Consider the following 14792-nt stretch of genomic DNA (forward strand, 5'->3'; position numbering starts at 1 on the left):
GAAAAAATGTAGGAGAATAGGTGAATTTTTTGTTTTATTGTACAGATTTTAAAAATAGATGAGAATTTTATAAGGTGTCACTTGATCTTGTAATAAATGTTTTTCATTTCCCATTACATTCTCATGTTATGACCATTTATTTGAAAAAATTGTGTTGTGAATTGTACTTTATGTTTTTAGTTCTTTGTACAATAATGTAGTTTATGTGCACATGTAGCAGTTGTGGGATATATATATGTAATGCATATTAAGTATTTGATATTTTCCTGCTCAGTAAGAAATAGTCTGAAACAATTGTATTTGTACTGCATGTGTACTGAGAGGACCAGTTTTTGTATAGCTAGAGTGGTGTATTTGTAATTGTTGGATGATTGTGTACATCCTGCTATGACAATAAAAAAAAATACATGTGAAATACTCTTCAGTAGTTACTGTCTTACTTATCCAAGTATGATTTCCTAGAAAAGGAACTGTAATTTTAACAGTATTATACACAAATTGCACAGCTGCATTAAGATAACTGAAAGTCATATGCATTTTAATTTTTTAATATTGGTAAGCATCAACAGTGGGCTACCTTAAAGTTATACGCTGTGTATAAGGCTTCATTCCTTTTTTTTAAGGCCACTGTGTAATGACTTTTGAGAACAACACTATCCAGTTGTGAAGAAGGATGAAATCTATACCCTAGTAAGTTTATGGATAGTTTCATACATGCACTTAGAGTAATGTGTTTACTTGATAAATTCATATAAAACCTTAGAGCAAGGGGATAGGTCTGATTAGTAATAGGAGCATTGGTCACAATACCAATTATGAAATAATTGTATAACTGCGAGACTTAATGAAATAGAATGGACACAACATGAAACGAAAAATCTTGATTAAAATAGACTAAACACAAACATTGTGTGTATTTGCTTTATTGACAGGGAACGAAAGCTTTTACTGGATCTTCTTGCCTCAACTGATGAAGTTGAATCTATATACTAGACTGACTAAATTTTACATTTTTTACTTTGCAAAAAATGTCGTATTTACCCATACAAACTAGCAATACCCACATAGGTACCCATTCTCATTCTGACAAAGGTAAGGCTGTAACTTCTAATTATCACCTGAACTACCGTTGAAGGACATTGTTGTCGACATTTTTGCACAACGTGCAGTATTGCAGCAAAATCCTCCTACAGGCAGAACTAGTATTATCTTCTTGAGAACGGCAATATAACAAAGGCAGCTAGAATGAAGTCAACTTAATGGCTTTCTCAACTATGTTATGTGAAACACGTGGTATATTCATATACTAGGTATGTCAAAGAAAAAGTGAGAAAGCAAGGGTAGACGAATCTTTGGTCTGATACCAATATGTTAACTGCAGCCATCAAGTCTTGAATTCCATTATGCTAAAACCTTTTAATTTTAACTGTTATTTAAATGAAAAATTACCTCACATTTATTGGCTTGTGTGTATTTTTATCTTTCCAATCCAAACATGATCACGAAGCAGGTGCAAGCATACAGGTTGACATACTCGTGGATTCAAAATTTTGTAGCATTCCAAAATTTGCAAAAACAGAAGCTTGCAGTCATCTGATCCCTGCAACATTAAGAGGTGTGTGGATCTAGTATGTAGAAAGGAGAACTGTGGTGATTTTGTCACCAGATAAAAGACCAGATTGGATTTGAAGACAGACAAGATATTCATCAAAGTAGAACAGCACAAAAAACAAAGGCTGTTTGTGGTAAGAACTGAGATGATGGAGATTATACAAAAAAGGAATAAAAAATGCCAAGCTTTGAAATTAGGATGGTTAAATTTCTTTTAAGTCATTCAATTCAGAGTAGCTTAATATTTAGATTAAGAAAAGGGCAAGACCTCACTAATGTATCTTGGCTCTTTTGGAGTTGAACAAGATCTTCATATTAGCACCAAAATAATTTTCAAAATTCGCATTATCCCTATAACCGACCAGTCAAATGACGAAGTCCTGGGAATGTTGTATGTTCCACTCTATGTGACAGTATAAGATAACTTTACCCAAACTAATGTTAGCTATGATACAACTGCCCTGTAAGACAGTAACCTTTGACTGTGAGACACGTGTAGTACCTATAGCTAATGTTTAGACAGGATTTATCAGACTCTTGAATAGAACTCCTAGAAATTTGATTTTTATTCTGTACTAAAATTAAATTCCAATTAAAAGAGAGTGAGATATACGGCATCTGCATATCGTAAACTTCCTTTATTCTGGCTGCTCGTCTTCAAGCTGACTTAAATTTGAAACCAATTTAATAAAATGCAATCCATATAACTTCAAGGAAAAACCCAATTCCTTGATTTGACTTGACATTGTTGACATCTAGCAGCAGTAGATGCAGATTATGGCAATACACTATACAGACATATATACCAGACTTGCATTCAGCAGGTATGACAAACGACTCTGACTACCACTCAAACAAGTACCATATGACAATACACGAATACCTATAATTATATGGGTTGAAAGAAAACATTAAATTAACATTTCAACTTTACAACAAACAGAAACATTAGGGAAATTAATCTTTTATTTAGATTAAACTTTAAAGCAAACAACTTATTAAATGTAGTGACATAAACTGCAGTATACAGAGCGAAAGTCTTCAGGCAGAAGACTTTTGAAACATCGTCCTGTATACTTCTGTTTATACAACAGGCAGTTATTGCCCATTCAAACAAATTTCACCATGAATACTCTGCCTAAACAATCTATCAAAGAATAAGAATTACAAGTTGTCCATGATGTAATACTGGCATTTCACACAAAATATTATGAAGAAATATTCTACAACATTACTAATGTTCTAGGTATCCTAGCTGATGCAGTTGGATGCTAGCCTCCGGTGTTATAGGCTCTTTAAGTAAGTATCATCGTTTACTATTTCAACTGCAAAAACCTAAGGAATCTTAGGTAATCTATGTCACACAATTAACACATAACTTCATTCCATTTTAGTTTTCAAATTACCCCAACTGCTCTGACATGAGTAATCTCAGGTGCCAAGATACTATAAATGCACATTGTCATTCCATTTCGTAGCTTGGAAAGCAAGGGGCCACTTGCTACAATGACATGGAGTTCGGTATTTCTGCCACAGACATGAATAAAAAAATAGTTGCTCAGGTACTGGCCCCTCTTTCTGTGACACATCGTAAACAGTAGGGGAAGGTTTAATGTAATCTTTTTTTGGCATTTTGATAAATCTAGACCAATTGGGTATCTAAGGTTTATACATTGCTACAGTATACCAGAGCCACACCCAGTCTCTTGCTTGAACCGATGTCCTTACACTGTCTTATACGCTTTCTTGTGTCTTATGGCCACATTTCACATTTATTGATATGTGAATTCAAAATAGTTTTTACTATTGTAAAGCCATTAAATTATGTGGATGTTTGAAATATATTCTCCAAATAAGTCTTAAATAATTTTTAAATGCATACTTAAAAATAACTGACTATATTTATGAAAATACTGTTAAGGCAGCGGAAGTCACGTGACGCTGCTAGCGCATGCGTGACTGAGTTTCTCGAATTGTCGGGGAAGCTAGAGTGTGATCGAGACGCCTCTTTATTAGTATATAAGCCTGGAGAAAAAGGCCAACAGGATTGAATGTATAGTTCAGCGAACAGTAGTTACGGTTTTTCGGGTAATATAAAGTGTGTGTTGTGCACTCGTAGAGAGCGAGGCCCGCATGGCCAGTTGGTTAAGGGGCTTGTATAGCTTTGCGCGAAATTCAAAACAAACAAACGTAGAGAGCGAAGTTATCGAGATTGTAAATCTACAATCGCTGTGATTTATAGCGTGTATTATAAAAGTTGTTAACTTTGAAGTGACGAAAAACGTACTGATTGTGGAACTAGCGTGTACTAATAGTTTGTATCGAGGAAGAATAAACTGGTTTAATCAAGAAAGGACTTGTGTAGCTGAAGATCCTCTTAAAGAATTTCTACCGAAAATAAACAAACAAGCAGATACGTATCAATACCATTAATTGTAGCACGTAAATCAATACTGGCAGTTCTTCACTTCTACGCATACATAACGTTAAACTTATAAAAGTTGAAAGCCTACGTTCAAAAAAGTTTTAAGTTGTGAATAAATGTTAACTAATAAATATTCAAATAGAAGAAACACGACAAGAAAAAAGACGCCGTTTAGCTCGAGAAAGACAACAAAGACGTCAAGCTGCATGGAACCAACAGTAAATACATCAAAGAAGACATTCAGTTCGGATTCAGTATGTTAATAAAACATCAAATGAAAGTCCTGAAGAAACAGAGATGCGACGATATTATCAAAGAGAAGACAACGATTGAACGAAATGATCAACAAAGATTAAATCGACAAATTACAGATGTGCAAAGACCTACAGGTCAGTGCAAAACAATTTCAACCTTACCAAGGTGTTAGTTCACTTCTTGAAACATCGATTGATCAACATTATTGTGATCCAATGAACATTTCATGCAAGTTTTGTGGCTCATCAAATTTTGAAGGTGAAAAAACCTGCCGATGAAAAAATTCAAAAACTGTTGCCACAAGGGAAAAGTTATGCTAACACGGCCAAATTATTCACAAGAACTTCAATATTTGTTAACAGATAAATGTATCCATACCACAAGCACTTTAAGGCCAACATCAGATCTTAAAATAGTGCATTTGCATTCAAGTCTATGGGAGCTGCAATCAATGAATTGTCATCTCATGGTCCTTATTGTTTCCGAGTTCATGGACAGATTTATCATGCTACTTCCCACTTACATCCGTCAAACGGAAGTGCACGACAATTTTGTTAGCTTAATATAATCGATTCAAGTGAGACCATAAAAGGGCGAATGAATTAGGAAGCCAACCGAGGATGCATTAGGGAAGTGATGCAAACTATTGACCTGAGTCAATAATAACAACAATGTGTGTTCCAGGAGCTATAACATTTTAAGAGAAGTGGAACAAGAGGAAAATGAAAGAGCTATTCAGAAAAATCGTCCTATACCGAAAGTCAACTAGTTTTTCGAAACATAAAAACCGTGATCATAGAATGTTTAATTTGCTCTCAGTGTATGAAGTCGCAATGATTTTCACTAATGACAATGGCGAGCCTCCTTTTGAATGAACTTCAATGTTTTTCCAAAAGTTGAAGGAAATTCTTTGATATCTCTCAATATTTTGAGTCCAAACTTGGATCCAATGGTTTATACTCTTCTATTTCCTTACGGTGAGGCAGGATGGGAGTCAAATATGATAGCAGAAGGACTTGAGTACCGATCAAGGAAAAAAATTACAATGCTTCAGTGCAAAATTTACCAACTGACTGTAAGACCAAATGTTTTCAACCTGATCCATCATGCAGCCAAATTTACACAACAGTATATAATGGATTCATATCTCCAAGTCGAAGCTAATACCAACTGCGAGATTAGCACTATCAAGGACTCGCAGATCATCTCGAAAATCAGTCTGAAGAGTTGGGACTTCCAGTTGAGCACATGGTGTTTCTACCTTCATCTTTTCAAGGCTCACCACGCAACATGAAAGAAAGATATCATGATGCGATGTTAATTGTTCAACATTGTGGCTCACCCGATATTTTTCTAGCTATGACCGGCAATCCAACTTGGCCAGAAATCACAGAAAGTCTTCATACTGGTCAAACTGCATCTGATAGACCAAACTTAGTGGCCAGAGTGTTCAACGTAAAGCTTAAAGAACTGATAAATGGCATAACTCAAAGGGACTTATTTGGCAAAGTCGATGCTTACGTTTACATTATATAATTTCAAAAACGTAGTCTTCAATACTGTCACATGTTGATAATTTTAAATTGGGAATGCAAACTTCAAACAGTGAAGGAGATCGATAAAGCAGTTCGTGCGGAAATTCCAGATCCTCAGTTGGAACCAAGTTTATTTGAAATAGTGACTTGCCATATGATTCTTGGGCTAGGTGGAACTTTGAATCCAAGATCACCATGTATGGAGAATAATTTGTGCAAAAAAAGCTTCCCGAAAGAGTTTCAGGATTCGACGGAGTTAAATGTAAAGCATATCCAAAATATCAGCGCAGACAATTGTTATCTGTGACGGTTGGCAGTAAACCTGTGGAAAGTCGCTTTGTAGTACCTTACAACAAGTTTTTCCGCACAAATATAATGCTCACATCAATGTTGAAGCCTGCACTTCTATAAAATCAGCGACATATATATACAAATACGTTTATAAAGTACGTGAGGCAGTAAACTTAGTCATCAATAATGAAAATAATTTGCACCACATTTTTCATGATGAAATCAGTAATTATTTGAACGATCGCTATGTCTCTTCACCTGAATCTATATGACGTTTATTATAGTACAAGATGCATGACAGATAACATTTTATTATCAGACTTCCAATTCATCTTCATTCACAACAAGAATTTTACTTTGTGCCAGACCAAGAACAGCGAACAATAGAAAGATCTGCAAATAAACCTACTAAGATGACAGGATGGTCTCTATTAATTCAAAGTGATCCCACTGTTAACAGTTTTCTCTCCTGTGGTATTCCATATCATGATGTTTGGAACTCTTAAGTTATCTGCTTGGATCAAACGTCAACAAGAAGAAAATTCTATTATTTCACGAATGTATTCAGCTGACCCAAAAGCTGGTGAAAGATTTTACCTGTGCCTTCTGTTACTGCACATTCGAGGAGCCAGAACTTTTGAAGATGTGCGAAGAGCCAACTGTGTTATCTAGAACATTCAAAGAAGCTGCCATCAGAATAAATTTACTTGAAGATGATAGCGAGTGGTTCCATTGTTTGGAGGAAGCAGCAGTAGTTCAACTGGCTGCACAACTTAGACAAACGTTTGCAATTTTCTGTTTTTTTTGTAATCCTGAACAGTCAGAAATTCTGTGGGAATGCTTCAAGGCAGACATGATCGAAAATTATTTGCAAAGCAACTCCGAACAACTTGCGAGTATAAATGCTTTCTTTGATACTGAAAGTTGTTTGTCAGCACATGGTTTGCGTTGCAGAGTGTTGAAATTGTCAGGTCCCGGACCTTTTATTAGATGAAATTGTTTATCATATACATCCTACCCAAGAGCAAATTGAAGCTGAGGCAAGAATTCGAAGTTTAAATGAATTACAGAGAGAAGCTTTTGATCAAATCACGCTTGCTGTTAAAGATGCATCACATACATCAAAATGCTTCTATTTAGATGGACCAGAAGGCTCAGGAAAAAATTTCTATGCAGTACTTTGATAAACTTTATTCTTCGTCGAGAGTAGGTTGTATTACCGTTCACAACAACTGGTATCGCTACTGCGTTATTGAGAGGAGGAAGAACTCTTCATAGTGGATTTAAATTACCAGTTCCAATACTTGACATTTCTGTCTCCTCAACATCGTTAAGATCGCAAAATACTGCTCAAATTAAATTTGTCAAACTCGTCGTAATACATTAAGCATCTATGATGACAAAAAATGCTTCTCGTTGCACCAATGTTATTTTGAAAGAAATAATGCAAATCATTGTTGAGTTTGGTGGAAAAGCTTTAGTTCTGGGTGGAAACTTCAGGTAAACACTTCCAGTTGTAACCAAAGGTTCTAAAACTCACATCACTGTGGAATTACTTTCATCAGTTGCATTTTACACAGTATATGCGAACTAGGGGAGAACAGAAAGAATACAGCAGTTGGCTTCTTAACATTGGAGGTGGCATTTCTAGCAGTGAACCTGATCTGCAAGAAGACACGGTGAAGATTCCATGATCGATGATTACTCGATTGTGTCTGGAATTTATGGTGAGCAAATTTACATTAATAACATGGAGGCTTTAGCCAATAAATTAATTTTATCCATTTAGAATAATATAGAAATGAGTTTGAATAATGAAATTTTAAATCTTGTTCCTGGTGAAAATAAGGCTTATTATAGAGTTTTTAAAATCCGAATTTACATCAGGAATGCCTCCTCATAAACTGGTTTTAAAAGTTGGATGCATCATCATGCTCCTAAGTAAGTTGAACCCTAAAAAAGGATTGTGCAACGGTATTCGCTTTGTAATAATATCTTTAAATGAAAACTTTATTGATGCAGAAATATTAACAGGCACAAATCAAGGAGACAGAGTCTTCATTCCCAGAATTGATCCCAGTGAGAACCAACTGTCATTCCAGCATTTGCAATTACTATCAACAAGAGTCAAGGACAAATATTCGACGAAGTCGGTCTATTTCTCCCAAAACCTGTCTTTGGTCACGGTCAACTTTACGTGACCTTTTCCAGATGCACGTCCAAAGAAAAAAGGTAAAAATTATTGATTCACAGTTCCAAGGGAAATTGAAAAATACTGATGATATTTTTACTGGCAATGTTGTGTATAAAGAAATATTATGAAACAAAAGTGAGATTTTTATTGTGAATAAAATTGTTGTTAGTTAATTTATAGCGATCTCTACAGAGTTTTCTTAACATCCGTCATTAATGATACAATTATATAAGTAGTTACCTACACACAACATTATTTATAGAGGGTTTTATGCTAAACTATCATACGCTTTCAGTGTTATTGTAAAATGTGTTAACATAAAATGAAGTTTTTTAAATAATTAGTTCAGAGAATTGATTTGTAATTTAAATAGATTATTTCATTCATCAGTACATTGTTACACAAATCGCAGATATATTTTATTTGTCAACAGAAGTTTTGTAATTTTGCAATTATTATTTTTTTCTAACACCAAAACTTAACTGCAGTAATTGATACATTAGGCTATAAGACACCAGAATCAGAGGAAAAGATAAGTTCTGTAACAACTGTGCTATTTAACAATTATTAATTTATATTTTTATGAATGTGTGAAAAAATAAAAGAGTTATTCGTGCATGTTACTTACGTTCGCATAAAAGGTTCTTATGCATCGTATCATGTTAATAAATGTCGTTATAACGATCTTCTTTCCTATGTTGATGTTACTCTGAATTTGTTTATATGAATAATCCCTTCTTTTAGCAACAACAGAATTGGTAAGTACTGATGAATAAATATTTATTTTTTTCTTTCAAGAATGGGGATAGTTCCAGTTCTTCTGTATTTTTAGAACGAAATTAAAAGCTCTTTTTTTGTCATATCGTTGTTATCTCTCTGTCTTTGATTTATAGTAAACATCTAATATACCCTGTAGTCTAATCTAATCTAATCCAACGAAGATTTTTAATATAAGTTACACTATTTTTCTTAATTATTACACGAAATAGTGTCGAATCTTCCTTTGGCATGTGTTTATGAAACCACACTTTATATGTGAGAACTAGTCAACAGAATTACAAAGTATAATCACCTCTCAATCATAGAAAAGTATTTTATATTTCTTATTTTATAATTTTGGTTTCAAAGAAACAAACTTTAATAGAAAGCAAAAATACAACATTATTTTTCAGACTGTGTGGTGGCACTGATTGGGTGTAGTAAGATGGCGGACGCGAGGCTTCAATACAGCACCTACTAAGCGACACCCATATCTATAGATCAGTTATATAAATTCATCTACAAATTTGCAAAGAAAAGTAGATTGGACAAACAACTTACCCCTTACACATTAGTATTAATGACCGTTTTGTAGAAGACTAAAAAAAAAGATACCACAAATGAAGCCATCACAGAACGTTTTTGAACAAAACATGAAACACCATTTGTCAATATCAAACGCCATGCTGTCATTCGCTAAGTATTTTGTCCCACGTGACTTTAAGCATTGACATGTTATTAACCGTTAACTTTCTTACTGTAAGCATTATTTTGGATATTTAATTTTTTGTTGTAGTTAGTAAATATTGGGCACCGTCGAAGACCTAAGCTGAAAAGTTGTTTTTTTAATAAATACGTTTCTCCTGAAGATTACTATTGTTCTTTACTACACATAACTAATCACTAATATTAATTAATAAACTTAAATAAATAGATATAAATGTAATCAATTTAATATTTACCATCTCTTCTCAAAAAAAAAAAGATTAAGAAGAAGAAACCGCCGAAGGAATGAAGTTATTTTATCTTTTATAATGAAAGGTTATGTTAATACGGAAAGTTATCCAAATTACAAACATTATCTGACAGGGGCTTTAAAATCGTTTTATTTATTTCTATCAATACATATGAATACCTTTCAACAACTGCAACTGACTCGTAAAAATCTTAGAATTAAATAATCATATTGTAATATATTTCCCATTCTACAAAGTGAGAACACAAGTGAATCGTGATTAATCTTAAAATGCCGCTCTTTAAAAGCTTGTATAAAGGGGCGTTTCTTTGTAAATTTATTATCTCAAAGCAAAAACTATCCTTTGAGCAATCAGTACTAGAAACTAAGTAATTTAAATAACTAATTATTACTATACAATCCTTAATTTGTTTTCCAAAGTAACTGGATATTTTTTCCACCAATAGAAATAAAACTAACTCATGAAATCTCAAGCAAAGACAGATAATTAACAAATATACCTCAGTATTAGATTAAGTTTTCTTGCTTCCTCTCTACCTTTTGCTAGTTCTTTGTTAAAGAATTTAAAAACAAGATTTGCTATATATTTTATACCCTTTTCTCAGGTTCGCCTAGTGAAAATACACAAACTTAAAAAAAAGGTATTTATTATTACCACACCTATATTGTTGACTTAGAGTGCTTATGAATATGATGAAATTAATTAAATTCTTTTTGGCAAAGTTTTCTAAAGAAACTAAGTTTAGTTAAACTAGAAAACTTATTTTTAGATAAATAGCTTTTTGCTTCTTAGGATCCATAAGTTTTAAAACCAACCATAATATGACATACGTAGTCAGGTATACAAGTGTTTTTTTCTACTACTTTCGTGTTTTAATATCTGTTACGTTAAACATGAAAAAAAGTGTTCTCCCTTCAGAGAAGAATGAGTTGGATAATTGTTGTAAGAAATGTGATTTTGATTTATGGTTTACATTCAAATTTAATTCGACTCTAAAGTATGTGAGTGATTAGAAAGTAGCGTCTGTATGGCATAACAAATTGTTTTCGATCAAAATATATGCCATCGGAGCTGTGGGGTGAATACTGTTGAGAAGTGAAAATAACGTACTCGTACAAACAAAGGCGAACAACAGGGATTGGGTGGGAGGCAGAGAAGTGTCAGCCTGGTATGTGATAACCTATTAATAATTGCAAGGCTGTCATACACTACATGTCCGCTTTCTACAACTTGTATTTCAGGAAATTCTCCGTTTGAAGTCTATAAGTGCTACATTTTCTGGAGGTCATAACTCCCAATTTCCATAGAATTACCATGTTCAGGTCTCGCATGCATTTTAGCCCCACCAGGTAGTTTTTGCTTCCTTCGCTTACGCCACAATCGCAGTCAAAATTGAAAGTTCAATTTCTAAGTTATGAACAATGAAAATAAGCTTTAACCAGTATTAACAGCATTGTATGAGAGTGACGTCTTATCAGTAGTCCTTTATGTGTTAAGTTTCATATCACAGACTGAAAGGTCTGTTCAAAAAATTTCTAATTCATAATAAATACTGCTTTTACCACTGAGTATTTCATTTATTCGCGGAAACAGTCAGAGAAGGATTTCCCACCAAAGTAATAGTAGTTGCGATAAAACAGTGATGCTTTACTAAGACCTACAAAATATCAGTAAGTTAATTTAATTGAAACTTCCGACACACCGAATGTATTTTTTAAATGCGATCCAATTGTGAATTATTGACTTAAAGGTTTATTTTCAAGCACTGCTTTACGATTCTAGTTTCTATGAATTGCAGAAGTAATCGTAACACCAAGATAAAATCTTACTTAAAAGATTTTGTGGCTTAAAATTGCATTCCACGAGAAAAGGCAGATTCGTGGACTGGTTTGTATTGGTGTAGAACATAGAAGTTTGATTGTTTTTGCCATTCGAGGTAGACTATGTGGAAAATATGGGTTTTTCCCGTTGGCCAATCCTCATAAGCAATTTCAGTTATACTGCACAAATTATTTATAGGCCTGTTTCATTTTTACGCCTATATAATTGACTGGTACAATCTTTATAACTTTTTTCTCCTGTTATAAACGGTTCGTTTCCTAGTTGCCTTGAAATACCATTTGCTAGATTGAAAAAAAAAAAAGGCATAATGGACGATCGATTTGAAGTCTAATGCCAGCTCGCCTCTTCTGCCTTAATGAGCAATCTTGTTCTGTCGGGCTGTGTGAAAAAGAAAAAAGAAAGAAACATATTTAGACAAGTATATATTTAAAATCCCCGATAACAGTATTTTCATACACATGTAATTCAACAATCTGCTTGAAAAAAATCTTATTTACTACATATAAATAATAATTTATGGTTAAAATAATTAATTTATGGCTAAAACAATTAATTTATGGAATATGAGAAAACAAACGATAATTTGTATTCTACTGTGCCCAAATAACTTATTTTTACTTTTGCGGATTTGTATCATTCGTATATTGAATTACTGCGAGCTTTTGATATAAACCTTCCATCAAGATTAAACTATTGGCAATTGTAAAGACATTAAAGAAAGCGAGTTCTCGGGATTTTGTTTTATGTCCACTCATTCTAGAAAAAGACATAAAATTACTTAAGACATTTTTTTTTGTTTGCCTTTAAGGACACAATTATATAATGGGCTGTCTGTACTCTACCCACCGAGGGTATCGAAATTTGATTTTTAGCGTTATAAACCCTCAGACTTGCTTCTTAGCCACGGGGGGGGGGGATCCTTGTGCAAAAATGGGTTACCTATATATGTTAATGATAAAATGCTTCGTAACTATGTGAACAAGTAAAATTATTAAATCACCGACATACGGAGTTCCCAAATACCCATCAGTTATAATTTTACTAACCTACATACAGAGTTCCCAAATACCCATTAGGTATAATTTTACTAACCTACATACAGAGTTCCCAAATACCCATCAGTTATAATTTTACTAACCTACATACGGAGTTCCCAAATACCCATTAGGTATAATTTTACTAACCTACATACAGAGTTCCCAAATACCCATCAGTTATAATTTTACTAACCTACATACGGAGTTCCCAAATACCCATTAGGTATAATTTTACTAACCTACATACGGAGTTCCCAAATACCCATTAGTTATAATTTTATAAACCTACATACGGAGCTCCCAAATACCCATCGGTTATAATTTTACCATACATTGGTAAATGGTATGTCTGCGGACTTACAACCCTAGAAACCAGGTTTCGATACCTGTGGTGGGCAGAGTACAGATAGCCCATTGTGTAGTTTTGTGCTTAACTACAAACAAACAAAACAAACGTTGATAAATATTTCTCGAGCGCAAAAAAATCAGTCGCGAAACATATTTCGTAGGGTATATCCTCAAATAGAGTCGAGGTATATTTTTTAACGTGATTTCCACTTACAGAATATTTTTTTTATTTAATGTTAGTATTCCTTCTCTGAAAATATAAAATGTTTATAAATTTATTTGTCATTATTGTCATGTCAGCATGCTTATATAGGTTATACAAAAAGAAAACTGTTAACTCTCGCGTCAAGGAACGTGCAACTTTAAGGAATTCGAATAGATAAGTGTACTGGAATATGCTCTACCTAGGTAAGTGTGATATATTGATATAGTTGTCTACCCTAACTGCTTTAAGATATTAATAAAGGCCAATGATCAACAAAGACTATGTATGAAAGAGAGCTTACTCATACATAATCTGAAGTCAGAGATTAACCAAGTAAGATCTGCCTTTATGTTACTCCTGGTTTTATAATTACAATAGTAGTGTTATGCAGTTTAATACCAAATTAACAACCATCATCCATCAACTGCCTAGTGCAGATACGAATAACCAAATGGCCGTGAATTTACAGAAGGATGCACAATGGAGAATACAAGTAAATCAAAGGACAAGACAAGTACTTCACAAGTGTTGATCACACCTTTTAAGAATGAGACGTATGATAGTTTACTAGACTTTTTTTCTAAGCATCATCCTGCTATCAAATTCATCAAAAACACCATAGATTTAATAGATGAAATACACCTATTTTGTATGCGTACTCGGAATTAAACAACAATCCAGTTTGTTTGTTTTATTATTATAAACTTCAGATGACCTCAAGCTCCACTGGCAGATTAAGGACAATCAAGTAAAAATATGTAAATGAAAATCTTTTATTTCAGACAGTTTGTAAACCGCCGCTTGTATTAGACAAACCGTCAAATAGGAACCTGAATCTGTTTCGCTATAAAAGCGTATGCAGGTGCGTGTGCATCTAAAAACTACACCACGCCATCTTTCACACTGGGTGTCAATCTGTACCGTTACCGAGCTGATGACAACGGACAATGTACGAAGCTGCAGTATACGCAGCTGGTTATGGTAAACGGGTTAAGCTACAGCTACGCAGCTGGTCACGGTATACGGATTAAGCTACAGTACACGCAGCTGGTCATCGTATACGGGTTAAGCTACAGTACACAGCATGGTCACATGAAAATAGACACCATCTTTTCAGAAAAAAAATGAACATTTTCAGTCATATTCACATGAATTGATATATTTATAATTTAATTAATGTCTAGTAGATCTTCCTTTCGCTTCGTGGAGTTCGTTGATCCTGTGGGGCATCGTGAGAATCATCTCGTCAATTTTAGATTGTGGGATTTTTCGCCCACTCTTGCTTCAAAACTTGGAGTTGATCGCTCTTAAAA

At 33.8% G+C, this 14792-nt stretch overlaps 1 protein-coding gene across 1 annotated transcript in view; it reads right to left on the reverse strand.

The window, feature by feature from the left end:
* Positions 1-10168: 10168 nt before the first annotated feature.
* LOC106465910 (serine/threonine-protein phosphatase alpha-3 isoform-like) overlaps positions 10169-14792 on the reverse strand; it is a 44853-nt gene continuing 40229 nt past the window's right edge. The window contains exon 10 of the mRNA XM_022394399.1: positions 10169-12267. Coding sequence (XP_022250107.1) covers positions 12217-12267 — 51 coding nt within the window. The 3' untranslated portion in view covers positions 10169-12216. The remainder of the gene's footprint in view (positions 12268-14792) is intronic.

The sequence above is a fragment of the Limulus polyphemus genome, unplaced genomic scaffold (genome assembly GCF_000517525.1).
Source record: "Limulus polyphemus unplaced genomic scaffold, Limulus_polyphemus-2.1.2 Scaffold71, whole genome shotgun sequence".
NCBI classification, from domain to species: domain Eukaryota; kingdom Metazoa; phylum Arthropoda; class Merostomata; order Xiphosura; family Limulidae; genus Limulus; species Limulus polyphemus.